Source organism: Bactrocera neohumeralis, chromosome 5 (genome assembly GCF_024586455.1).
Source record: "Bactrocera neohumeralis isolate Rockhampton chromosome 5, APGP_CSIRO_Bneo_wtdbg2-racon-allhic-juicebox.fasta_v2, whole genome shotgun sequence".
In the NCBI taxonomy this organism is placed as follows: Eukaryota; Metazoa; Arthropoda; class Insecta; order Diptera; family Tephritidae; genus Bactrocera; species Bactrocera neohumeralis.
Genome location: NC_065922.1, coordinates 12,031,480 through 12,059,084, shown reverse-complemented (window position 1 = coordinate 12,059,084; position 27,605 = coordinate 12,031,480). Strand labels below are relative to the sequence as shown.

At 37.7% G+C, this 27,605-nt stretch overlaps 5 protein-coding genes and 1 long non-coding RNA gene across 10 annotated transcripts in view; 4 read left to right on the top strand and 2 right to left on the bottom strand.

Moving 5' to 3' along the window:
• The window catches only part of LOC126758095 (uncharacterized), a 317,225-nt gene that overhangs the window by 97,044 nt on the left and 192,576 nt on the right, over positions 1 to 27,605 (bottom strand). The window lies entirely within an intron of this gene.
• Positions 1 to 27,605, bottom strand: part of LOC126758069 (uncharacterized) — a 47,744-nt gene that overhangs the window by 8,839 nt on the left and 11,300 nt on the right. The window lies entirely within an intron of this gene.
• On the top strand, positions 120 to 6,663 carry LOC126758085 (uncharacterized). The gene is made up of 4 exons (XM_050472113.1): positions 120 to 433; positions 1,764 to 1,898; positions 5,831 to 6,038; positions 6,132 to 6,663. The coding sequence occupies exons 1-4, from the start codon at positions 173 to 175 to the stop codon at positions 6,452 to 6,454; spliced, it is 927 nt and encodes a 308-aa protein (XP_050328070.1). The 5' UTR covers positions 120 to 172; the 3' UTR covers positions 6,455 to 6,663.
• On the top strand, positions 10,242 to 14,272 carry LOC126758081 (uncharacterized). Its single transcript, XM_050472107.1, has 4 exons — positions 10,242 to 10,557; positions 10,752 to 10,886; positions 13,543 to 13,750; positions 13,809 to 14,272. Exons 1-4 carry the CDS (start codon positions 10,297 to 10,299, stop codon positions 14,129 to 14,131), a joined length of 927 nt encoding a protein of 308 aa, XP_050328064.1. The 5' UTR covers positions 10,242 to 10,296; the 3' UTR covers positions 14,132 to 14,272.
• LOC126758082 (uncharacterized) lies at positions 16,661 to 18,615 on the top strand. The gene is made up of 4 exons (XM_050472108.1): positions 16,661 to 16,971; positions 17,165 to 17,299; positions 18,008 to 18,215; positions 18,288 to 18,615. The coding sequence occupies exons 1-4, from the start codon at positions 16,711 to 16,713 to the stop codon at positions 18,608 to 18,610; spliced, it is 927 nt and encodes a 308-aa protein (XP_050328065.1). The 5' UTR covers positions 16,661 to 16,710; the 3' UTR covers positions 18,611 to 18,615.
• On the top strand, positions 23,096 to 26,877 carry LOC126758080 (uncharacterized). Its single transcript, XM_050472106.1, has 4 exons — positions 23,096 to 23,418; positions 23,640 to 23,774; positions 26,149 to 26,356; positions 26,415 to 26,877. The coding sequence occupies exons 1-4, from the start codon at positions 23,158 to 23,160 to the stop codon at positions 26,735 to 26,737; spliced, it is 927 nt and encodes a 308-aa protein (XP_050328063.1). The 5' UTR covers positions 23,096 to 23,157; the 3' UTR covers positions 26,738 to 26,877.

Sequence of the window (27,605 nt, the reverse complement as noted above, 5' to 3'; positions counted from 1 at the left end):
CCTTTATCCCAAAGTGACTTCGCCAATAAAAATTATTTACGTGCTTTCATACATACACATATAGCGTAAAAATGCGTCAACAAAATTTATTCTTATATAAATGCATTGTGAGATGAAATCTTTAGTTATACTTTATCTAAGGCACGCGTGAGTGGCGGATCGTTGTACAATTATGTCTGCTCGTAAAATACCGCATATTTTGAAGCTCTCCGCGCAGGAGCAGAAGGAGTTCGTCAACTCCTTCGACGTCGTGATGTGTGATTGTGATGGTGTTATGTGGATGATTGCGGCACCGCTGCCCGGTTCGGGTGAAGCGGTGAATGCACTGAAGGCGGGTGGCAAGCAAGTGCTCTTTGTGACCAACAACAGCATGCGCTCAGACGATGAATACGTTAAGCTGTTCGGCGGGATCGGAGTGAAGGATTTTCAAACGGTGAGCCACACTATTTTTCTGTGGTTAGTTGGCGTTGTGTGAGAAAAAGCGGACTAAGGTCCGGATCTGCCATGGTTAAAGTACAGTGTGTGCCCCATTCGGTGGTTAAGTTCAAGTGAAGATGACATATTAATAATACAGTTGTCGAAAAATTAGTGTTCTAATTAAGGGGTTCTATCCACTTGCTAGTCAGGAAAAACGCGTACTTAAAGTAATTTAATAATCGGCAATATATTTTGACAAATGCCAGGAGGACCTCCAAAAAAAAAAATGTTTCTGGCTGTGCGGAAGATTTTTCAGCTTAAAGTTATCTCTAATAGGAGAGAACAAGTCATCATCGAAGTACTGGTCAAAATTTTGGTTTTTAAATAAAAGTGGATTTTTGTGAAAAATTTGTAGAGAGTGGCTTAAAAAATCGATTTTATTATTAAAAATAGTTTTCTTTAGATAATTGCCCGAAAAATATTCTCTGAATATTGTCTGAAAACAGCAGTTTTGGGAGCCAATTATACTCGCATTATTTATAAATTAAAAAATCTTAAAAATACGCTTGTATCCAGAAAATATAGTTTCAACTTAACAATTTTTTACAATTTTCTCGAATATATCTACATCCGATATATACTACTGTGATCAAATTGATAGGTGAATTCTGTCAATTTCATATCCTTCAAAGTAATCCCCTTCCGCAGCAATACACTTATAGTATGTATGCCAACGAATTTTCCAGTCATTTTAGCACTTGGAAAAATCCTCCGCCATGATGGCCATCAGAGCCTTCTTCGATTCAGCTTTTATATCCTCAATTGAGTCAAAACGGTGATCTCGGAGTGATCATGTGAATTTGCTAAATTTAATAGATAGAAGTTACCCGAAGGTAAATCAAGCGGATGCAGTAGTTGCGGCCCGATATTAATTGAAAATGTGGAGATATGATCACGAATAACCAATGCAGTATGAGATGGTGCATTATCACACTTCTTCATTCTATGTATAAATTCAGACATAGTAAAAAATCGAAGAATTCACTTTTAGAGTCACACAAAGCGACGCGTATCTCAAATACCAATGAATATTTTGACGTGAAATTTAGAATAGATGTCACTAACAGTGCTACCAACTTTCAGAAAAAAACATTTACCGATTCGAAAAACACGCGAAGTATAAATTAAAAATTAAAAATTCACCTTTCTATTTGATCACAGTAGTATGCAAGGCAAAAAAATCGAGTTTTTTAACTTCCCAAGTGGATGTGACCCCTTAAAAATCTTTTTCTTGGATATGTGCAGATGTTTGCTAATAAATTATTTGTTTTTTTTACTTCAATCAGAACGACATTATACATCCAATTAAGTCCATGTTATACTATATAAAGAAGCATAATATAAAGGAGCCGGTTTTCTCATTATGCAGTCCCCCCAGTACTAGAATGCTTCGTAAAGTGGGCGTAGATGTGAGGACTTTGGTAAGTATAAAAATTTTTCAAGCAAATGTATGTATATATATATTATCTTATTATATATACATTATATATATAGTATATATATATATTAGGGTATTTTTTTTTTTTTTTTTGAACTATTAATTTTTTTCAGTCCCGTCACGAAATTTCCTTGGAAATACCCTAAAAAAATTCCCTGAAAATTTTAGCCCTTAATATTAACATTAAGAACTGGACCAAGGCCTGTAAAAATTTTCCATAGAAAATACACTACAATCGTGAGTTTTTATCTTTAAATTCCTACAGATCAGAGGTATTTTATGGCATCGCTTTGACTTTAGACGCATATTTCTCAGAATTGTTCACTCTACAAAAGTGCTCAGTGCAACAAAGTCTTAACTCACACCAGCGAGGTAGTACGGGGCTCTAAACCCGATTTTTCCAAGAATTTCGCATTTTTTTGTATATATCTCGTAAATGACAGGAGCTATAGAAAAAATGTACATGACAAATTTGTAGGAAATTTTATTTGCTATAAAAAAGGTTCGAGGTCAAAATCGCTATCATTAATACTTCTCGAGATATTCAGCTTTATAAGTAAGGCTTTATAGAATTTTTATAGATGGCATGTATTAAAAAGAAGAAGATGTATTAAAAAAGCTATGAAATGTAATGTAAAATCTTAGTTTCATTAAAATATCACACATTTTGACCGATATTATTATGAGCAAAAAATAGTAAGACACTGTTCATAATATAAAAATTTTGAATTTATTTTTTAAAACCTAAGTCGTCCCCTTCAAAGTTCCGGCCTTATTCAAATAGTATTGCTTGATGACAGTTTGGAAGGAAATCGGAATGCACGCCACCGCGATAATCGAAGAAAACTTTCAACCTTACTTCTTAATGTGGGTTTTCGGCTTCGGCTCACATTTGCCACGATATTAGGCCGATTGATCGTCTGTTTCCGGATCGTAAGCGTAGATACAAGAAAGCATTGTTTTACAGACATTAACGCGACACTGTTTTTTCGAAAAAATTGACATAGTGCACGTTTCGGCACCAGAAATTTGATTGCGCACACAAAATTTAATGGAACTTCTTTGTTGAATAATTTCGCTCATCGTAAAAATCGCCGAATGCAATTTATGTACTTCAGAAAGACAAGCGTATACTAAACACTGATGATTAATTTGACATTTGACACAGATGTCACTAACAGTCATACAAACGTAAAAAAAACTTGACTTATTCGGTAGAAGGGGCATGACAAGTTAAAGTCTGATGTGGATAATTTTTACAAATGAGATTGCATACCTTGAAGGCACTATTTATGTAAAGTTTTCTTCCGATAAATCCATAGGATGAAATTTAAAATTGTAATATACGGGAAGTTGGCGGTGTTGTACAAGGTGCCTTCTAAAGTAAACAGGACTTTTTGAATCTAGCGCCCTATGGTGGCGCCAGTGGTGGTCGACTGGTGCGTTATCGATTGTCCAGTGAGAATTTCATGATATTTCATGGATTGGAAGTGAAGTTATTGCGTTTTAAGTGTGAGTATGTTTGTGTTATCGTTATCGGTGCGAAAATGAGCTTCGAACAAAGAACCAACATTAAATGTTGTTTTAAAATTGGTAAAACCTTTACCGAAACATTTCAATTGATGAAACAAGTTTATGGCGATGATTGCCTATCCCTTAGCAGAGTGCACGCGTGGTTTCAACGTTTTCAAAGTGGTCGTGAGGACATAAATGACGATCAACATGTGGCCCAATCAAAATCCGTGATCACTGGAAACTCCAGCGAAATTGTGCGTGAATTCATCAAAAATCAGCCGAACTCATAATTGAAATTCATGGAAATGGAATTGAACATCTCCAAAACATCGATTTATCGCATTTTGACCGAACAATTGGGCTTACGAAAGGTGTGTGTACGGTTTGTTCCGCACAAATTGACTGACGACCAACAATTGCTCAGAATCCAAAATTCGAAGGACCAAATGTTTGAACTAAAATCACATTTTAACCATTAACCACTCCCCGTATTCACCTGATATGGCACCGTGCGACTTTTTCCTGTTCGGAAGAATGCATTTGCCCATGAAAGAAAAGCGTTATGCAGACGTAGAGGCCATTCAAAAAGCTTGTACCGGCCAACGAGCTAAACACTCGCAATCTGTCATAAGCTGCATTTAGTACTTGTGACCCCACCTCTGCTGGCCTCTGAACCCGCCTAATTCAATATAGTAAAGCTGAGTGAACCGATAATTTTGTGGTTTGCCTTTTTCAATGTCACAAGTTTATACAAATAGTTTGGTTATCATGTTTTCTATCTAATGTTGATAAAGACGACTTTGTACAGATTTATATCTTTAGATACTTAATGCGTCTCTTTCGTGACACTGTCACACTTGATTTTCTATTTGATTTGTATTCGTTTTACAGCGCTTGGGTAAACACTAGTCACCGTTAATAGTGTTCTCTTCAGAATTTCATAAAATTGAGTAAAACTCTCATGATTTTTGCGATTATTTGCGTACCTACTTATATAAGACGTGATATATAGATGTGATGTCAGAATAGAAAAATACCAAGTCCTTATCAAGATACAGTAAATTGCAATTATGTTCATACATAAAAATTTTGGAATAGAGAAATAACCCGCAAGTAAAATTTTGTAGTATAAAAAACCGGTTTCCGTTTGAAACTCATTACTACCATACATGGTATACAAGTCTGTCGCAAAAGAAACAGAACTTTTTAAATATAACTGTTTCTGGTGGCGCCACCTATTGGTGGGTATATGAAATAAAAAGTCTGATCTCTTGTTGACATTTCGTAAAAATTTTAAGACAATTGGATAACTACAATCGATGTTATCGATCAAAAAGTGACAGCAGCTTTTGGTCATCGGTCGTAAAATGCAAAGAGCAAATATTAAATTTTGTTTTAAACTTGAGAAAACGTTTACTGAAACATTTCAAATGATGAAAAAGTTTATGGTGATCAGTGCCTATCCCGTAGTAATGTGCATGAGTGGTTTAAGCGATTCCAAGAAGGTCGTGAGGACCTCTGTGACGATCAGAAGTCGGTCGTCTTCAGAAGTCAAAAATAAAGACAATGCTGATTTGTTTTTACGATTCCGAGGTGTTATGAAGCGTCTTTCGTCACGCATTCGTCGTGCTCGACCACAATATCGTGAGGCAGGGTCCTGGCGCCTGTTGCACGATAATGCGCCGTGTCATCGGTCGACGCTTGTCACGCTTGTCACTCACCCTACTCACCTGATCTGGCACCCTGTGATTTTTACCTATTTGGAAAACTTCATTTGCCCATGAAAGAACACTAGTTTCAGGACATTTCAGCTATTCAAAAGGCGACGACCGATATTCTCAAGAGCATTCCGAAAAATGACCTTAAACACTCATTTGAAATGCTAATTGACCGGGCTAAACGCTGTATCGAAGCACAAAAAATATAACTTTTGAAAAATATTAATTTTTTGTTGTTTTTTTAACAGTCCTGTTTCTTTTGCGACAGACCTTGTATATGTACATATCTTGACTGTGTTCCGAAAATATAAACTTGGAAGAGTTTATTTGTATGGAATCAAGAAGCCATGTGCACGAGGTCCCTTTCCATGACAGCCAGTCAATAACAGTTATCGGAGCTAGATATGGAACTACTTAAACCCTATTATCTAGGAAGCATTCCCCGAAACTATTTGACCAAAAAATCTTTTATTAAATCCATGTAAAAGGCGTATAATAACGACAAGAATTTAAGGTTTAGACATTTTTGTCAAACATTTTCATAGAAATCAATCACCATGCAAATCTATTAAGCCGTCCTATGACATAATCTTGCCTAAACTCAATTTAGGAAAATACAAATTCCGCAAACTTGTAAATTATTGTGTTGGTTTCTAAAACTTTTTCTTTTTCATTCCTTAAGGACACCACTGAAGAAATTACACCCAATAATTTGGGAAGAATCACAGAACCGGAAGCAAGAATGGGCGCTGTTTTGTATGATATCAAATTGGATTTAACTTATCCGCAAATAGCAGCGGCCACACGATATCTAGCAGACAAGGATTGTCAGTTTATTGCCGGTGGTACAGATTGGTTATTACCGATGACGAAAGAGCTAACCTTACCAGGTATGTTTCCCAGCCAAACACGCATATATAATTACACCGATTTTATATGTGTTTATAAGGTTTAAAATGAACTCATTTTATATTTGTCTATAGGATTTTGCGATATCCTCGACACACTTAAACGCTTTACAGGACGAGAACCGATAATAATTAGCAAACCGGCAGTTTTGCTTGGAGAAATTTTGAAGGACATCTATAAATTGGCCGATCCCAAGCGTTGTCTGTTTGTTGGCGATTCTCTCACGCACGATGTGCGCTTCGGACTGAATTGTGGCTTCCAAACCTTGCTCGTATTGAGCGGCAGCACACCCATAGAGCAAATGTGGCAAGCAAAAGCGGAGGATCAGCCTCATTTTTATGCGGATAGCATGGCCGATTTTGTAAAATTATATGCTAATATCAGGAAAAATGCTTAAAAGTTAATATTTGTAGCACAAATTTTATTTTTGTTGGATAATATTGTGCGATTGAAAATATTTTTTTATTAACTAGAAATAGTTAATGCATTCAACGGATTATACGCAAAGTTACTGCTTAAGACTTCTAAGTGAAAATATATTTAAATAATATAAAATTATAATATGTGATCAAAATTGTCCCGGACTGAGCAATATAAACTTCGTAATCAAACCGAAACGACAAATTTTATTTCTTAGATTGTTATAACTTGTTTATACTAAGTATATGTTGGAGTAAAGTTTGATTTCTATGTGTATGTCAATTAGTGTGTTTAGCAGCTTGAAATTTGCTAAAGAAGCGTTGAAAATGTTGCAGAACTGTTTCTGAGGGTTCACTTTTTCACGAACACAGCTATTTGAGCGGTATAAAGCATTTAGTGAAGGCTTAGAAGTCATCGAAAACTTGTCTCAAGCGAGTCGTCTATCTAACTTTGTCAATGACGATAACATCGAAAAAGTTAAAGACACAGTACTTGAAACTCGAAGTATTGGGATCAAGAGATAGTACAGTATCTCAACATCTCTTAAGGATCAACTCAACCATTTTGTTTAATGTTTAGGGTACAAAGCGTGTCAGTCGTATGCTTTTCCCAAAAGACCTAAATCGTTGCAAACACGATGTTGAGTTAAAGTCGCAAAAACGATGCTTGATAATGTAGCTTAGGACCCTACATTATCAAAAGCATTGAATGAACTTAGAATAAGAAATCGTAAGCCATTCAAAACTCTAAAATTTTTCATAAATTTTCTTTTTCAAATTATACCTAAAAATACTGGAAAAGTAAAAATATTACCTAAAAACTAAATAGTTCTAACTGAAATCAAATTTTACAAATTCGATAAAGAAAGATCCAAATCCCTCATAAATGTAAAATAAAGATTTTGAAACTTCCGGTTGACTTTATACCCCTATATATCGGTCGATAGGTGAGTTATCTTAATGAAACTCAGAGAGCTTCCTTTTTGTTGCTATGCCGAAATTGGGCCTTCCGACTGGCTTATGTATGCCATATGCATATATTGGTTAAAACGTCAGATAAAAGATAAGATAAATTCATACAATGGCTGCATGGAAACGAGTATAATAGAGTAATGCCATAAGTTACCCACCTCGGTATCAGCGGCATCACCAAGTCACCTTGTGCTAAGCCCCAGTGAAATCAGAGGTAACTGCAAAGCTGGTAAAAAAGGCATCTTAGCCTCTTTTACAGTGGAATGGACACGTGTAGGAACTCCGTCTCCGCGTTTTACTACTGGAGATGGTTAGCTTCGCGGCAAGCGCTAGGCTGCCATTAGTTCTTGAGCTATCGCAAGACCCTTTTGACTCAAAGTGGATCGGTAGTGATCTAGTGAGCTCTTCGCTCTCCGTAATATTGGCCTTGAAAAGTCCCTGGCCTGACACATAGATGGCCTTGCTATGATTTTAGTTAGTTCTAACTTTCAGAAAGCGCGTGTGTTAATTTAACAGCTGTCGGATCATTACTTTATGAATTATTTCATTTTGAGTGAAACGACTTTTATTATTTTGAAAAAAAAAAAAAAATGGTTAGAAAGAAACTTCATAATATGATATTATGTTGATAAAATATTGCATTTTGAAGGGAAAAATACAGTTGCAGCAAAAACTTGGCTTAATGACTAGTTACCGGAAACGGCGCCACGAAAATCAATAATAAAGCATTGATATGCTAAGTTTAGACGTGGTTTCAAAAAAGTTGGACGCCACAAAATAATTTGGGATAACCGTAAAGTGCTGTTGTTCAAGATAGTAGGCACTCTAAAGATATCAACTGATCGTGTACATCATCATATCATTCACGATGATTTGGGTTTGAGGAAGCTCTGTGCAAAGTGGGTACTGGCTCAAGCTCACTTTTGACAAAAGCAACGGTGAATTGATGATTCCGAGCAGAGTACGTCCTTACAGATATCAAAACGAAAGGCAAAATACTTCGGGCAATTAACGGCTTCGAACCGTTTAAATCCTCTGGCATGAACGTTATTTTTTCTCTTGACAAGTCACAACCTCCTGGCATCACATGCGAGCCGGACGGGCATAAGTGTTGACGATACTTGTAGAAAGTGCAGAGAAGTTGGCATAGGAGGGACGCTGGCACGCCTCCTATGCCTATCTATAGTAGAACTCGTTTTAAGTATCTAGGAGCTTCGGAGTTCAAGGGAGCTAGTCCCAAATATCAGTATCAAACGTTGATGTCTACGTCGCTTTTAAAGTTCGCAAAAAACATTGACGTGTTGTATGACGAATAATTCACCTCAAACTAGACTGAACCTCCATCTGGCATTACTAAGGAACTAAGGACCTGTAGCTGTACGTGTGGCGTGATAGCCGGCCAGTACAACCTAACCTAACCTAAGGTTGGTCTTTCAGTATAAGTTTTCATTTTCACTACACAACGATTTACTCAAATTTATTAAACATCCAAAGAAAATAAGAAAATAGTCCTGTGTGATTTATATGGGAAATCATAAATCACAATGCGCCAATTGTTAATATTAATATAAAGAGTTCGAACTTTATCGGATTTTTTTTCGTTTCGATGTTTTCACCGTATCTAACAAAATAAATTAATTTTTTTGGCCCACCCATGTGCATATTACTGTGTGTTATATGCGTCGCATTCCATTCACAAATTCTTGTCTAGGTGCAGACATTACTCTCCTAACAAAAATGTACATCTGATACAACAATAAAAAGCTTAGCGATATCTCAATTACTCGTTGCTTTTAGTATATCTCTGTTTGATTATTCGAATTCTATTTGTTTGCCCGATTCGTCTCTCTCCAAGGTTTGGCGAAAACAGTTAAAGGGAGTAAATAATGTATATATAACTAAAAATTGTTGAACAGTGTTAAGTGTTTGTCACTTTTAAATTGAATTCTACATTTACTATAACAGCTGATTGCATAATGGTTACCATCTTTTCGCTCAACCGACGAGAGTTGTGAGAACATAAGCAAGATAGTCGAAAATAAAAAGAAAGTTATCAAAAATTTAGCTAAAGAATGTGTCTCAGCAGAAATTAGTATAGTTTATTTAATGCTACAAAGAGAGTCTAATAAATCAGATAGTGAATGGAGGAAGATTTAACTACTAGTAATTCCATTTATATGGACTCTAATGGAATGGAATTGATAGCTATAACATTGACCAAATTCCCATATAGATTTTACCAAAGTAGTAAAACTAATTTAGTATCACATACTTGTATATGCATCTCCAAATCCTTTAGATCTAAAAGCTTTTAAATTTGGATCGATATGAAGATTAAAATTAAACAGATATAGTCAATCTCATTGCAATTCTTCTACAATTTTCAATTCATTCCTATGCAGAGCAATTTTTTTAAGGAAATGTATCTCGTTTGGGAGAATAATTAAATTGCTTTTTGAAATTAGAAACTTTTGAGAAAAATTTCAAGAAAACATGAGGAAATCATAACTAGACTACAATTAACCGACTTTTTAACTTTATTACAATAAAAGAAGCAAGACGTCTTCGGAAATACGTTAGTTCAAATATTAATTATAGTAAACGTACTAGTAGTATAGCACAGTACGTAGTCTAAAGCTAAAATTTTTCTTTGCATCAGAAATACTTTGCTGAGCAGTGTTAATTAGTAGCGTTCAGCTCTAATGAGCACAATGAAGCTAATCAAAAATATGAATGCATACACATGAGTCAAATGAGTTCTAGTATAAATAAATGGAATTGTGCGAAGAATAGTTTAGTGAGAATTTGTCTGAGCCACACGTGAGTGTTAGTGGATCGTCGCACGATCATGTCTGCCCGCAAAGTATCGCATATTTTGAAGCTCTCGGCTGAGGAGCAGAGGGAGTTCGTCAACACCTTCGATGTAGTGTTGTGTGATTGTGACGGTGTTATGTGGATGGTTTCTGCTTCGCTCCCACGGACGGGTGAAGCGGTGAATGCGCTGAAAGATAATGGCAAGCAAGTGTTTTTTGTGTCCAATAACAGTGTGCGCTTGGATGAAGAGTACGTGAATAAGTTCACCAGGATCGGAGTGAAGGATTTTCAAGCGGTAAGTCGGACTACTTTTGTGTGAGACATATCGTCCTACAGTACGCATAATAAACACCTGGCTTGGTGTTGGAGTTCAAGTGAAAATTATGAATTTATGAGAAAAATGTCAGAACTCAGTGATTTAGTTGAAAAACTTTTTTCTTGGTTATGTTATTTTTGCTAATAAATTGCATTTTTCTTTACTTCAACTAGAATGACATTATGCATCCAGTAAAGGCCATGTTGTACTATATAAAGAAGCATAATATAAAGCAGCCGGTTTTCTCTTTATGCAGTGGACAGAGTAATGAAACGCTTCGTCGGGAAGGCGTAGACGTGAGAACTTTGGTATGTATTAAGAATATTCATTCAACAAAACGGAATTATTTTCTTACTGTCATACTTTGGCTAGCAATCACACTTCATGTTGATAAAGAAGAAAGATCGACCTACTTACCAAACACTGAAGAATTGAATACATATGTATACTTGTTTATTTTTTTTCATAAAATATCCGGCATTTGATAGAGATTTGTCTTACCGCACTTTTATCGCCGTGTAATCAAGATGTAAACATCACTAATAGGGCTCTCTTCAGAGTTTCACAAAATTGAGTAAATAAGCGCGTAAGCGGCGTCTACGCAATAAAGAAAAAGAAGATGTAATGCTACCATGACGCATATTTAATATACAACATACATACGTACATATGTACATACATATAGGCAGTTATTTCAAAGTGGGAACAATGCCATGTTATGACTATGAAATACCAATGGCGCTAGGCTATTTTCATCATTATTATATATGTATGTAGGTTTATAGAAAGGTGTCTATATGACCGCGTTCTGTCAACCAGTTTGGTTACGACAGCTGCTTAAGTCGGCACACCTCAGTAGTACGTTGCGATTTTTACAAAGGATAAAAATATCGAACAAAGAATTTGTCTAAAATTTTGTATTTCTAACCAAATTTTGTGTGTGGAGTCGTTGCAAATGATGGAAAAGGCTTACGTTGATTCAATTTTATCAAAAACGTAAGCATACGAGTGATACAAAGCCTTCAAAGACGTTTGAGAGATCGTTGTATACATACTCGTTCTGGACGACCTTCGACCTTTTCAACTGATGAAAATATTAAAAAAGTGAAGGAGCTTGAAAATCGTCCGGCAAGTGTTGGAGAGATGGTAAGAGAGCTCAACATCTCTCGCGAGTCCGTTCGAATGATTTTGTTGGATATTTTGTGTATGAAACATGTTCTTGCTCGACTCGTTCCGATAAAGCTGAATTTTTTCTCAAAAATAGTACCGTAAACAGGTCTCTTTGGACATGCGTCATCGTGCGAATTCCGGTTCTACATTCATGGAGAGCATTATAACTGCCGATGAGGCGTGGGTTTATGAGTCAACAAGTCAACAACCATTGGCTTGGAGGAAAAAACGAGCCGAAACCAAAAAAAAAATGCGTTAAAGTCGCTCAAAAATCAAGGTGTTGCTCATTCTTTCTTTCGATATTCGTTGTTTGGTGTATCATGAATTTGTTACGGAGGGACAGAGAGTCAATTAGGAGTTCTATTTGCTCGTATTGAGGCGTTTACGTGAGAACATCCGTCGAAATTGTGGAAGAATAATTCATGGATTTCATACCATGATAATGCACCTTCGCATCGAGCCACGATTGTGACCGAATTTAAAGTGAAAACCGCTATGAATACCATTGGTAAAACACCGTATTGAATTACTTGTTGCAGAATATTGGAGGCAAATGCCGAAGCTAATTTCACGCATTCACATGAAAGTTACAGGGTTTGTCCGGAAAGTAATAGGACTGATTTTCTTCCGCCGCGACTGTACTTTGGAGCGTGCGCCCACAGACTGGATTCGGTAGAGGAAATTCCTTAATAACGAACGAGCGCCTGGCCAGTTGTTTTCGAGCACCTGGAGAGCCAGGACAAACATTTTCGAGTGACGTGTTTCTGTGAGTGGTGCAAGCCGAAAATTGAGCGTTCGTTAGAGCAGAGGTATGCGATTAAATTATGTGTGAAACTCGGTAAATCTGCGACAGACACGTTTGATATGATCAAGAAAGTAGCAAGAAGTGGTGTTGCTCCAGGTTTTTTGGAGGGCCGGGAAGAGGACGCCGCCATCTCCTCGCCCAAAAAAGGGAAGAATAAGCAAATCCAAAGTGAAAACGATGCTCATTGTCTTTTTTGACATCAAAGGCATCGTCCACCATGAATTTGTTCCACCTCGACAAACCGTCAACGCCAAGTTTTAAGTGGAAGTCCTCAAGAGATTCAAACGAAGGGTCAATCGGGTCCGATAAGACATCGTAGCCGATTGGAAGCTGCACCACGACAACACCCCGCCTCACACCGTCTTTCTTGTGAACAGTTACCTAACCAAGGCCGGCATCCCAACGCTTCCGCTTACGCCCTACACTCCAGATGTGGCCCTCCCGGACTTTTTTGTCTCCTTGCCTGAAAAGATCGATGAAAGGCAAGTATTTTGAAACGACAGAGAGGAACCAAGCAGCATGCATCTCGGTTCTCAAGGCTTTTCCGGAGAATGCCTTCCGTGATGCCTGCAATGCTTAGAAATCGCGCTGGCAGCGCTACATCGACGCAGAAGGAGCCTATTTTGATAGTTTTTAAAGATTTGTAAAGATTGGTTCAATAAGTTCTTTTAAATCGACTTAGTCTTATTACTTTCTGGATATTCCCTGTAGAAGCTTTATAAAACAAGTAATCACTAAGAAGAGTATTATCAGATAATATTTTATTAAAGGCATTCACAAAAATTTAATGTTTATTTGAAAGCCTCCTTTGAAGCCACATAAATGTATAGATTTAATCAGTTTCATAACATTAAATCACCACTCATACCTATTAGGCCGTCCTTTGGCATATTCTTGCCTTACCTCTATTTGATAGAATAAAAATTTTGAGACTTTTTGAAATTATTGTCATAATTTGTATAACCGGGTTCTTTTTTTCATTACTTTAGGTCACTAAGGAAGACGTTGAAATCGCCACTTTGGATAAAATCACAAGACCGGAACAAAAAATGGGCGCGGTTTTGTATGATATCAATTTGAATCTGACTTATGCGCAAATAGCAGCGGCCACAAGATATCTAGCGGATAAAGACTGTCATTTTATTGCCGGTGGTACAGATTGGTTATTACCGATAACGGCAGATCTAACCTTACCAGGTATGTTTCACACCCACAAACGCTTATATAATAACACCGATTTTATATTTGTCTTTAGGATTTTGCGATTTCCTTGACACTCTTAAGCGGTTCTCAGGACGCGAGCCGACAATCGTAAGCAAACCGGCGGTTTTGCTTGGTGAAATTTTGAAGGACGTCTATAAATTGGCCGATCCCAAGCGTTGTCTCTTTGTTGGCGATTCTCTGACGCACGACATACGTTTCGGTCTGAAGTGTGGCTTCCAAACCTTGCTCGTTTTGAGCGGCAGTACACCTATAGAGGAAATGTGGCAAGCAAGTGCGGAGGATCAGCCTCATTTTTACGCGGATAGCATAGTAGATTTTATAGAATTATATGCTAATATAAATAAAAATACGTAAGACTCTATTTTTTATGTATACTATGAAGGAACACATAAACTGAATTAAATTTGTAAGCGCAACTTTCCTATATAGTTTATAAGTTTTTCTGGTATTCTAATCAGTGGAAAATTCAATAAATTAAAGATCCTTAAAACTCGATCCAATCTTTATTAATTTAAAAATTGTGTATATACCCGAAACTAACCTTTTATATATTGGGTATGCCTATAACTATATTCGCGCAGTTTGTCACTTAACCGCCCGGTTGGTTTGCCTTGATCTACTCATACTTGAAGCAGCTGGCCGACTTATGGTGAGGAATCGTGTAATGTGGTCTGTCACACGTGTGGCATAAGCCCCCTGAAGAACCCTCCTACCTCACATGCATGTACGACAGACAATTGAAGCAGTGCTCAAGTGCCTGGGCGACTCGCTGGCGTTGTGTCGGTGACAACCCTTAAAAAGTACACAATGTTTTAGACGGTGTTTCCGGCTACACAAAGGGTATCGGATGCGATGCGGTTCGGCTGGTGGGGATGGTGTTGATGTGGCTGCTCGAGAGCCACTACTAGAAGCCGTGGTCGATGCAGTGGCATTGATTGGCCGTGGCGTTGGAGTAGGCCCAGTGCGTGACCCATTGGTAGCCGACCGAACGGTTGGTGTTGGTGGTGTATGACATAACTTGTTTAACATTCCTTTGTTCTAATAGTCCGAGCATGGAATGGAAAGCTGCTGTGCAAATTGACGGTGAACATGCTCCAGCTATTCTCTATTGATATCGATTGGCGGACGAAAAAGTTTGAATATGAGAAACTGGAAATATTACTCGATGAAGCTTATTAGCCAGTCAAATCAGCGGAAAGGCCTAATATATATTGCGCCAAGGTAATGCTCTATATTTGGTGTGATCAGAAGAACGTGTTGTATTATGAGCTCCTAAAAGAGTGCGAAATCATTAATGATGAACCCTACCGACAACAGCTGATCAAATTGAAGCGATCGATTGCCGAAAATCGCCCGAAACTTGCAACTAGACACGTGTCAATAATTTTCTATGAGGGTAACTCTCGGTCTCATGTGGAAAGACCGGTTCACATCAGGACAGGGTATCAAAAATTGGCTTGATTCATTATTTTCCGACAAGGAATGGGCAAATGTTATAGCTTCAGATGAGCAATATATTATATAATACTAGTTCACGTGTTTTTTCGAAATAATAATTATAATATTAGCAGTTTTTGCATAAGTAAACTTTTTCAATTAACTTGTGCAGTATATAAATTATTTCATTAAAGCCATATTAGATACGCTATTAATTGCACTCATAAACCGGCTAATTTTAACTTTAGAGCAAAGCCTAAACACGTTGGAGGGTCAGAAATCACACGGAGCTAAATCAAGCGAAAACGGTGGTTGCGGCACCAGATTGGTTGAAGATTTGGTAAAAAACTCACTAGGAATCAATGCTGTATGCGACGGTGCTGTTTTTCGAACAAATGAAGTGATTTTGGATTAAATCGTACTTTCATTTTTCTTAGGTCCAAAATGGGTTTCACTGATCGTTCCGATACTTTAACGATGTTAGTAAGATCGCTGACTCTGAATCGTCGATTCTCAAGCATCAATTCGTTTATTTTTTTGACTTGTTGATCATCAGTTGTTGTTGATGGTCGTCATGTACGTGGTTCGTCGTCAGCGCGTTCTCGACCCTCTTTGAATAATTTGTACCAATCAAAAATACTTTCTCGCACAAATTGAAGGCCGATATTCAAACGACCACCAATTATCAACAGCAGCGGTTTCTGGTGCCGAAGTAATGCAAAAAGCTAATGAGTTTGCCTGACATCTCCAAAACACCTTCATTCCTAACGAATTCAATGAGTGATTCAGTCAAAACCAATCATCAGGTTATGACAGAATTAATGCAATAGCCCTCAAAAGCGCTTCCAGGTGACGTAATCATCATGATCGTGAAGCTCTTTAATGGTAAGCTCAGACTCTGTTCCCGACTCAGTGTAAATGTGCTGAGGAAAATTTGATTCCAAGATCTGGTAAATCGGAGAATCAGGTGAATTCATATCGACCGATTAGCCTACTCGGTAGTAAATTCGAAAATATTTGTAAGAACGACGCAGACTTTTGCCTTTGCTGAAAGAGAGGGAAATCATCAGCTTAGCTTCAGAAAGTTTCTTGGCACAATTGAGCAAAGCGACCGAGTGGAACACTTTCTAACGGATGCCACGGAAAATTGTAAATACTATTCTACAGTTTTCCTTGCTATCCGTTAAGTGTTTGACAAGGTCTTGCACGTAGACCTAATATAGAAGTTAAAGGGCTGACCCCACACTGATTAACTCTAACTTCACAATTACGGCAGCCTATGTGGATGACACTGCACTACAGTTTTTTTGTGAAGTAGTCTTTATTTATAATGCCATTCAAATAAAAGATAAGAGTGCATAACCATGTAAAACAAATATTTATGAAGCCACTTGCGGCAAATTCATTCGTATATAAATAAATAGAACTGTGCGAAGAATAGTTTAGTGTGAAAGTGTTTGAGCCAGACAAGCCTGTTAGTGGATCGTCGCACGATCATGTCTGCCCGCAAAGTATCGCATATTTTGAAGCTCTCGGCTGAGGAGCAGAAGGAGTTCGTCAACTCCTTTGATGTGGTGATGTGTGATTGTGACGGTGTTATGTGGATGATTGCGGCACCGCTGCCTAGGACCGGTGAAGCGGTGAATGCGCTGAAGGATGATGGCAAGCGAGTGTTTTTTGTGTCCAATAACAGTGAGCGGCCAGAGGAAGAGTATGTGAATAAGTTCACCAGTATCGGAGTAAAGGATTTTCAAGCGGTAAAACGCACTGTTTTTGGTTGTGTGTGGTTGTATTTGTGTATGAGACACATCGTCCTCCGGCGCGGATAATAAACAGCTGTCAAGGAGTTCGAAGAAGTGTAGAAAAGAGAGTGAACTAGTTGAAGAACTTGTTTCTTGGATATGTGCAGGTGTTGGCTAATAAATTTGTTTGTTTATTTCCTTCAACTAGAACCACATTATGCATCCAGCTAAGTCCATGTTGTACTACATAAAGAAGCGCAATATAAAGCAGCCGGTATTCTCAACATGTAGTGCCAATAGTAATGATGTGCTTCGTCGTGGAGGCGTAGATGTGAGGACTTTGGTAGGTAATAACTGAACCAAGTATAAAATACCACTCCCCGTTATAGCCCCTATGGATGAACAAATAATTTTGGCGCTGGGAAACAACCCATCAGTAAATTGTTAACGAATTTAAAACCTGTCTCCATCTGAAACTCATTGCTAGATTCCGAAAATATAATTTTTGAAGAGTTAAAATTTGTGGAATATGGGAGGCATGTGCCCGAAGTTCATCTACTCCATTCACAAGACAGTGAGATTGTTGTACTCACATTAGGAAACTGTGTGAACTTCTTGATACAAGAAAGTTCCAAAAAGTTTATTATCAGAGAGTCCTTTAGTTTCTGATATACTATATTTTCTCAAATTTATTTAGAAAACTGCAAACTAACTGGTTCTTTTTAGACTTGTGGTTTTTAATGACGCAATACATTTTTCGGAGTTGTTATTTTTGACAGCTGTTACCTGATTTATACCCATTTTGACTTGCTAAATCGAAACGAACAGACTTACTCCAAAACTTCGTATAAATTTATTACCAAAATTATTTGTTCATAGGCTTTCGAAATCACATAACTATATAACTGTATAATGAGTTTCATAAAATTCCTTTTCTAAACAGCCTTCACTGACATATTCTCACCTAAACTATATTTTTCACAAAATTTCTGAGACTTTTTAAATTGTTGTGTTAACTTGTATTACTTTCAACTCTTTTTCATTCCTTAAGGACGTCAAAGAAGGCGTTCGACTTTCCAATTTGAAAAAAATCACGGAACCGGAACAAAAAATGGGCGCTGTTTTGTTTGACGTCAACTGCGATTTAAATTATGTGCAAATGACCGCGGCCACGCGATATCTAGCAGACACAGATTGTGATTTTCTTTTGGGTGCTCCGGATCCGACAATTAAGCTGGGGACAGGTCAAATGATTCCAAGTTCGTTTCACACACACGAAGTATATACAAATATAAGACACTTAATTTTGTCGATTTAATGTTTGTTTTTAGCTTTTTACGATTTGTACCTCGTTCTTAAGCGCGTAACGGGACGAGAGGCGACAATAGTTGGCAAACCGGCGGTTTTGCTTGGTGAAATTTTGAAGGACATCTATAAATTGGACGATCCCAAACGTTGTTTGTTTGTTGGAGATTCTCTGGCGGTCGATATACCGTTCGGTCTGAATTGTGGCTTCCAAACCTTGCTTGTATTGAGCGGCTACACACCGATAGAGGACATGTGGCAAGCAAGTGAGGAGGATCAGCCTCATTTTTATGCGGATAGCTTGGCAGATTTTATAGAGTTATATGCGAATTTAAATAAAAATGCTTAAAAATCGATTTTGCTCCTATTTCGTGTGCCGCTTCTGAATAAAGATTTTAAATACATCTTTCCTATATAGTTTGTAAGTTATACTGCTTTTCTAGGTATCGATTCAATTATCGTCGCACTCGCGACTTACTCTCACGTCACTGTTTTAAGTCATAACTTCGAAGGAAATTGAGAAATAAAGTCCTCTCTCGACCAACAAAGACCAAATTCTACAAGTCATTCATCAAAACCCTGTTCTGCTATATGGTGCAGAGGCATGGACAATAACAACATCTGATGAGTAGGCGTTACCAGTTTTTGAGAGAAAGGTTCAGTGGAAGACTTATGGTTCTTTGCGCATTTTCAACAGCGAATACCGCAGTCGATGGAACGATACGATATATTTCAACGACATTGACATAGTTCATTGAATTAAGAGACAGCGGCTACGCTGGCTAGGTCATCTTGTCCGAATGGATGAAACCACTCCAGTACTGAAGGTTTTCGACGCAGTACCCTCGGGGGAAAACTTTATTACTTGCTAAGGTGTCTTCACGAAACTCGTCACATTTTATCCACCAATAAATCTCAGATCGAATCGATATAACCGTTGTCAGAAATGCTTCTAGAATGCTACAAAAAAGACGGTTTTGCATCGTATTGTAATTGGTGATGAAAAATGGATCCATTACGAGAACCCTTAACGCAAAAAATCATATGAAATCTGACCAACCAGCCAAATCAACGGCAATGCCGAATATCCATGACGCCAAGGTAATGCTCTATATTTAATGTGATCAGCAGAATGTGTTGTATTATGAGCTCCTTAAAGAGTGCGAAATCATTAATGATGAACCCTACCGACAACAGCTAGCCAAACTGAAACAAGCAATTGCCGAAAAACGCCTAGAATCCGCGTCTAGACACGTGACAATAATTTCCCATCATGACAACGCTCGACCTCATGTTGCAAGACTGGTTAAAAACTATTTGAAAAACAACGGCTGCAAAGTTTTGCCTCACCCGCCTTATAGCCCAGACCTTGACTCTTCTGACTACCATATGTTGGGGCCGATGCGGAACGCCCTCGACGCACAGGGTATATAAAATTGTCTTGATTCATTATTTTCCGACAAGGAATGGGAAAATGTTGTATAATACTATTTCACGTGTTTTTTCGAAATAATAATTATAATATTAGCAGTTTTGCAAAAGTAAACTTTTTTACTGCGTCAATTAACTTGTGCAGTATATAAATTACTTCATTAAAGCCATATTAGATACGCTATTAAGTGCACTCATAAGCCGACTAATTTAAACTTTGCAGCAAAGCCTAAACACGTTGCTACTAGCAGTGAACTACTTAGATATATAGTACATATGTATATACTAGGAGATCCTGGCCACGCCTTGCTGTGGCTAAATTTGGACTAAGATTTTAACATGATTTTACAAAATGAAAATTACTGATACAAAATTTTTTCGAGATGATATTAAGCAATATATAAATGTTTAATTTCCTTCAATTCTTGGTTAATCCGTAGCCAGCCTACTGAAGAATAATAGCGGCATCTCGTATACTACGCTAAGCAAAAAATAGTAAGACTTTGTTCATTATTTTAAAATTCTTTCATTTTTTCTTTAAAATCTATATCGTCCCCCTCAAAGTAATTCCCCTTGGCCCCAATACACTTGTGCCAACGTTTTTTCCAATTCCCGAAAAAGTTGTTAAAGTCAATTTCTGGAATAGCCTTCAATGCGCGTAGCATTCACGTTTAATGTCTTCAATTGACTCAAAACAGTTTCGCCAGAGCAATCGTTTGAGTTTGAGAAGAATCAGTGCAGTATGCGACCGTGCATTATCTTCTACTTCTTTACTGGGGTAGACACCGCTTAGGCGATTATAGCTGAGTTACCAATAGCGCGCTGGTCATTTCTTCATTTCGCAAGGTGGCTCCTTCTCCACCTGGTCTTTCCAACGGAGTTGAGGTCTTCCTCTTTCTCTGCTTCCCCCGGCGGGTATTGCGTTGAATACGTTCAGAGCAGCGCAGCTGCTGTCTCTTAAATCGTTGAAATAAGTATGTCAATGGCGTCGTATATCTCTCATATAGCTCATCGTTCCATCGAATGCGATATTCGTCGTGGCTAACGCGCAAAGGACCATAAATCTTCCGCAGAACCTTTGTCTCGAAAATTCGTAACGTCGTCTTATCAGATGTTGTCATCGTCCATGCCTCTGCACCATATAGCAGGACGGGAGTAATGAGTGACTTATGGAGTTTGGTTTTTGTTTGTCGAGAGAGGACTTTATTTCTCAACTGCCTACTCAGCCCAAAGCTGCACCTGTTGGCAAGAGTTACGCTGCTTTAGATTTCGATTTTGACATTGTTGTTTGTGTTAATATTATGTAGTTTCAAGATACACGAAATTATCTAAAACTTCGAAATTATGACTGTCAACAGTGATGTGGGAGAATAGTCGCCATCGAGTCGACGACTGTTTGTTTGATGACAGGAGATATTTCGTCTTGCCCAAGTTCACTGTCAGACCCATTTGATTTGCTTCTTTATCCACTCTGATATCAATATCATCGGCATACGCCAGCAGCTATACACTTTTATAGAAGATTGTACCTGCTCGATTAAGCTCTGCAGCTCGAATTATTTTTTCCAGCAGCAGTTTGAAAAAGTCGCACAATAGGCAGTCGCATTTCCTGAAACCTCGTTTGGCATCGAACAGCTCGGAGAGGTCCTTACCAATTCTGACGGAACTTTTGGTATTGCTCAACGTCAGTTTATACAGCCGTATTAGTTCTGCGGGGATACTAAATTCAGACATCGCGGCATAAAGGCAGCCGCTTTTCGTGCTGCCAAAAGCAGCTTTGTAATGGTGTGTGTCGATTCTCTTACCACGGGTCTTTTCCAAGATTTTGTGCATGGTGTATATCTGGTCGGTTGTTGATTTTCCAGGCCTAAAGCCACACTGATAAGGTCCAATCAGTGCAGACGGTGCAATATAGTGATACAAAAACTAAACCCATAATGCTAGTCTGTTTTTACGAACACTCAAAAAGTGTTCCTTGTTGACAGTTTGAACAGAATACATTTTTACTCTGAAGAAATGCATGTGTTTAAATGAGTTAAGACTCCCCCCACTTTACCTGGGAAAACTGGCGCACCCTAATAAAACAGCTTAATTCACCACAGCTGCTGACACTACAACACAATACACAACAGCTGTATCCCAACCCAACCAACAAAAGTAATGGACAACGGAAAAGCTCACACGATTCGTTTACACAATTCGTCACCTGCAGTTCGCCCAACAACGCATCAACATTCGCCATACACACATTTGCTGACACACTGCGCCCCGTCGTCATCAGCCGGCCCGCTGCTACCGCATATACATATGTATATGTACATACTTCAATTGGATCGCCGTTGATCTTGTCGTCAATTTTATATACATTCGTTTGCGACACCAATCCCGCGCGCTGCAGTAAGCACCAAATACGATCCCGTTTAAATCGATAACCTTCATGGACCTCCGAAATAAATAAAGATTTAGTTTAAAGAAAAATATCGTTTATATAAAGTTAAATATTTTCGAAATCAATTTCGTTATATTTTACACAATGTTTTATTTCATATTTGCGGGATAACTATTCGATTTAACCCAAATCAGTTTATACATACATACATACATATGTTCATATGCACATAGTGATTACCAACATAAAAATAAAGTCACATATGTATGTATGTATCTATTTGTTACAAACTTAATCAGCATGAGAAGATCAAAGCGTTGACAAACAAAAAATCGTCAGAATTAATGCAGTAGCCCTCAAAAGCGCTTCAAGGAGACGCAATCAGCATGATCGTCAAGCTCTTTAATCGTATGCTCAGACTCTGTTCTCTGCTCAGTGTAAATGTGCTGAGATAAATTTGACTCGAAAGTCTGGTAAATCGGGGAATCAGGTCAATTCCTTTCGACCGATTAGATTACAGGTTATAATTTCGAAAATATTTGAAAGAATGTTATTGCTGTAGGGGAGACAACTCACACCGGATCATCAGTTTGGGTTCAGATAGTTAAATGGTTTATTCTGCAGTCTTCCTTGCTGTCTGTCAAACGTTTGACGAGGTCTGGTACGTAGACCTAATATATATGTTAAAGGGAAAACTGCCGACGCCTTACTACCTGTTGCTAAAGTCATATATTCTATTTACGGCTGATCGCCCAGTGATTAACTCTAACTTCACAATTACGGCTGCCTATGTGGATGACACTGCACTACTGTCATCGTCGTATAGTAGACAATTACGGGTCTAATTTGAATTTGAGATTCTATACAGAAATATATAATATTTTTGTGAAGTAGTCTTTATTTATAATGCTGTTCAAATAAAAGATAAGAGTGCATAACCATGTAAAATAAATATTTATAAAGCCACGTGCGGCAAATACACTCGTATACATATAAATAAATAGAACTGGGCGAAGAATAGTTTAGTGTGAAAGTGTTTGAGCCAGACAAGTCTGTTAGTGAATCGCCGCACGATCATGTCTGCCCGCAAAGTATCCCATATTTTGAAGCTCTCAGCTGAGGAGCAGAAGGAGTTCGTCAACTCCTTCGATGTAGTGTTGTGTGATTGTGACGGTGTTATGTGGATGATTGCGGCACCGCTGCCTAGGACGGGTGAAGCGGTGAATGCGCTGAAGGATGATGGCAAGCGAGTGTTTTTTGTGTCCAATAACAGTGTGCGCTTGGATGAAGAGTACGTCAATAAGTTTACCAATATCGGAGTGAAGGATTTTCAAGCGGTAAATCGCACTGTTTTTGGATGTGTGTAGTTTCTGTTTTTTGTGTGAGACATATCGTCCTCCGGCGAGGATAATAAACACCTGGTTTGGTGCCCGAGTTCAAGATAAATTTATGATTTAATGGGAAAAATGTCAAAACTCAGTGATTTAGTTGAAAACCCTTTTTCTTGGATATGTACATATTTTTGCTAATAAATTGCTTTTTTCTTTACTTCAACTAGAATGACATTATACATCCAGTAAAGTCCATGTTGTACTATATAAAGAAGCATAATATAAAGCAGCCGGTTTTCTCTTTATGCAGTGCACACGGTAATGAAACGCTTCGTCGTGGAGGCGTAGACGTGAGGACTTTGGTATGTAGGTATTAAGAATATTCAATCAACAAAACTGAATTATTTTCTTATTTACTGTCATTCTTTGGCTAACAATCACACTTCATGTTGATAAAGAAGAAAGATCGACCTACTTACCAAACACCGAAGAATTGTATACCTTTAGTTGTTTCATGAAATTTCCGGTATTTGATAAAGATTTGTCTTACCGCACTTTTAACGCCGTATAATCAAGATGTAAACATCACTAATAGGGCTCTCTTCAGAGTTTCACAAAATTGAGTAAATAAGCGCGTAAGCGGCGTCTACGCCAATAAAGAAGAAGAAGATGTAAAGCTACCATGACGCATATTTAATATACATACATACATATAGGCAGTTATTTCAAAGTGGGAACAATGCCATGTTATGACTATGAAATACCAATGGCGCTAGGCTATTTTTATCATTATTATATATGTAGGTTTATAGAAAAGTGTCTATATGACCGCGTTCTGTCAACCAGTTTGTTTACGACAGCTGCTTAAGTCGGCACACCTCAGTAGTACGTTGCGATTTTTACAAAGGATAAAAATATCGAACAAAGAATTTGTCTAAAATTTTGTATTTCTAACCAAATTTTGTGTGTGGAATCGTTGCAAATGATGGAAAAGGCTTACGTTGATTCAGTTTTATCAAAAACGTAAGCATACGAGTGGTACAATGCCTTCAATGGCGGTCGAGAGATCATTGAAGACATGCTTCGTTCTAGACTATCTACGACCTCTTCAACTAATGAAAATATTAAAAAAGTGAAGGATATGGTGCTTGAAAACCCTTAGATAGATGACAAGAGAGCTCAATATCTCTCACGAGTTCGTTGGAATGAGCTTGGTGGTCGCGTTCTTGCTCGACTCGTCCGATGATTTTTTTCAAACAGAGTATCGTAAACAGGTCTCTTTGGACATGCTTCTTCGGGCGAATTCCGAACCCACATTCATGGAGAGGATTCTAACTGCCGATGGGACAAGGGTTTATGATTTTGGCATGCAAATAAGTAAACAATCATCGGAATGAAGGGGAAAAACGAGCGGAAAACAAAAAGCACGCCAAAATCGCTCAACAATCATGGGTATACTCACTGTTTTTCGATATTCGTTGTTTGGTGCATCATGAATTTGTTCCGGAGGGACAAACGGTCCGTCGAAAATGCCCGGAATCGTGGAAGAACAATTCATGGATTTTACAGGATGATAATGCATCATCGCATTGAGCCATGACTGTGACCGAATTTAAACCCAAAAACGTAATGAATACCTACCATCGATTTACCACCGCATTCACCAGATTTCGCTCGGTGGATTTTTTTTTTGTTCCCCCAACTGAAATTGACGCTCCGTGGAACCTCGATCACAGTGATAAAACAAAATGGTTGGTAGGAGCTGAAACCAACACAAAGAGTGTTATGAAAAATGTTTCGAGGACTGGAAGAATCGTTGGCATAAGTGTATTACATCTGTTGGGGATTATTTTGAAGGCAAGAAAATAAATATTGATGAATAATTAATATATTTTTAATTTTATTTACAATTTCCGGCCAATTTTTTGGCACAATGTATCTATGTGTATCTTTAGCGCGTAAAATAGAATCCTGAAAGCGTTGCATTACTTTTTGTAGAATATGGGAGGCGTGTGCCGAAGCTCATTTGGTTCATTCACATGAAAGTTAGATTGTCGGATCCTGGTTCGGGACCAAATAAATACTGTTACGTCATTAGCTTTCTCCGAAACAACCTAGGTAGAAGCTTTATGGAATAAGTAATTCTTAAAAAGAGTATTGCCAGAGAGTCTTTATCGAAGACATTCAAAGAATGCATAATAACTATTTTTTCACAAGAATTGAACGTATATTTTTGCAAAGATATATGTAAGTATATTTGAAAACCTCCAAATGATCTACATTCGTCACCTAAAATGCAAAATTACGTAACATCACTTTTCATTTTGTTACAGACGAAGGAAAAACGATGTAATAGAAACCACAAACATTGAAACAAAATTTGAGTTTTCGTTATAAAATGGTTATACCATATATTGGTTATTACTTGACAATAATTTTCAATTTGTTGATGATACGTTGTTTTGCATTTTAGGTACCGATATACTATATATATATATATACATATATGTTCATACTCATTTATTTTGTATATGTTCATACTCTTCTAAAGACACATACATAAATGCATAGATTTAATGAGTTTCATAACATTAAATCACCAGTCAGACCTATTACTCGTAGGCCCTGTTTTGACATATTCTTGCCTTAACTCTATTTGAGTGAATAAAAATTCTGAGAATTTTTGAATTTATTGTCATAATTTGTATAACCTTCGACTCTTTTTCATTATTTAAGGTCACTAAGGAGGATGTTGAAATCGCCACTTTGGATAAAATCACAAGACCGGAACAAAAAATGGGCGCGGTTTTGTATGATACCAATTTGAATCTGACTTATGCGCAAATAGCAGCGGCCACGAGATATCTTGCAGATAAAGACTGTCATTTTATTGCCGGTGGTACAGATTGGTTATTACCGATAACGGCAGATCTAACCTTACCAGGTATGTTTCACACCCACAAACGCACATATAATTACACCGATTTTATATTTGTCTTTAGGATTTTGCGATTTCCTTGACACTCTTAAGCGGTTCTCAGGACGCGAGCCGACAATCGTAAGCAAACCGGCGGTTTTGCTTGGTGAAACTTTGAAGGACGTCTATAAATTGGCCGATCCCAAGCGTTGTCTCTTTGTTGGCGATTCTCTGACGCACGACATACGTTTCGGTCTGAATTGTGGCTTCCAAACCTTGCTCGTTTTGAGCGGCTGTACACCCATAGAGGACATGTGGCAAGCAAGTGCGGAAAATCAGCCTCATTTTTACGCGGATAGCATAGTAGATTTTATAGAATTATATGCTAATATAAGTAAAAATACTTAAGACTCTATTTTTATGTATACTATGAAGGAACACATAAACTGAATTAAATTTGTAAGTGCAACTTTCCTATATAGTTTATAAGTTTTTCTGGTATTCTAATCAGTGGAAACTTCAATAAATTAATTATCCTTAAAACTCGATCCAAGCTTTATTAATTTAAAAAGTGTGTAGCTACCCGAAAGTAAATGATTATATTGGGTAGTCGAAAAAGTCTTTTCGTATTTTGTCAATAGACGTCGTTGCAGTCGTATATTTCCAGTGCTACCAATCACATTATGCCATACGATAAAGTCTTGGATAGGTGAGATTTTAAGCTTCATTTAAAAAAAAAAATTCGGGGAAGTTTAAAAAAGCTGTTCAAAGATGAGTGAAAGTAATGAAGAAATTCGCTATAATTTGAAATTCTTTTATAAAAAAGGGGAAAAACGAATGAAATTTGTGAAGTTTATGGAGACAATACAATACTGTATCAGTTCGTGTAGCACCACAATTGTTCGCTCGCTTCCGTTCAGGAAATTTCGATGTGAAAGATGCACTTCGCTCTGGTCGACCTATCGTTGAAAAAGTCGATGAAATTATGGAAAAGATTAAAGACGACTGTCACATAAGCTGCCATGACATCGCTAAGGAACTTAACCTTCAACATCAAACGGTTTTCAACCATTTAAAAAAGGCTCGCTACAAAAAGAAGTTCGAAGTTTGGCTACCACATGAATTGACTGTGAAAAATTTAATGAACCAAATTAACATCTTCGAATCTTTGCTGAAACGAAATGAAATCGAAGCATTTCTGAAGCGAATGGTAACAGGAGACGAAAAGTGGATCAAATACGACAAAAATGGGCGAATGGTCCAAGTGTGGTGAAGC

Bases quoted from the DNA above. Each gene is read 5' to 3' on its own strand.
- LOC126758085 (XM_050472113.1), top strand. From the start codon at position 173: ATGTCTGCTCGTAAAATACCGCATATTTTGAAGCTCTCCGCGCAGGAG. The intron at 1,899-5,830 runs GTAAGTATAAAA...TCATTCCTTAAG, and splicing joins GCGTAGATGTGAGGACTTTG to GACACCACTGAAGAAATTAC. The intron at 6,039-6,131 runs GTATGTTTCCCA...ATTTGTCTATAG, and splicing joins GAAAGAGCTAACCTTACCAG to GATTTTGCGATATCCTCGAC.
- LOC126758081 (XM_050472107.1), top strand. From the start codon at position 10,297: ATGTCTGCCCGCAAAGTATCGCATATTTTGAAGCTCTCGGCTGAGGAG. The intron at 10,558-10,751 runs GTAAGTCGGACT...TACTTCAACTAG, and splicing joins GAGTGAAGGATTTTCAAGCG to AATGACATTATGCATCCAGT. The intron at 13,751-13,808 runs GTATGTTTCACA...ATTTGTCTTTAG, and splicing joins GGCAGATCTAACCTTACCAG to GATTTTGCGATTTCCTTGAC.
- LOC126758082 (XM_050472108.1), top strand. From the start codon at position 16,711: ATGTCTGCCCGCAAAGTATCGCATATTTTGAAGCTCTCGGCTGAGGAG. The intron at 16,972-17,164 runs GTAAAACGCACT...TCCTTCAACTAG, and splicing joins GAGTAAAGGATTTTCAAGCG to AACCACATTATGCATCCAGC. The intron at 18,216-18,287 runs GTTCGTTTCACA...GTTTGTTTTTAG, and splicing joins GACAGGTCAAATGATTCCAA to CTTTTTACGATTTGTACCTC.
- LOC126758080 (XM_050472106.1), top strand. From the start codon at position 23,158: ATGTCTGCCCGCAAAGTATCCCATATTTTGAAGCTCTCAGCTGAGGAG. The intron at 23,419-23,639 runs GTAAATCGCACT...TACTTCAACTAG, and splicing joins GAGTGAAGGATTTTCAAGCG to AATGACATTATACATCCAGT. The intron at 26,357-26,414 runs GTATGTTTCACA...ATTTGTCTTTAG, and splicing joins GGCAGATCTAACCTTACCAG to GATTTTGCGATTTCCTTGAC.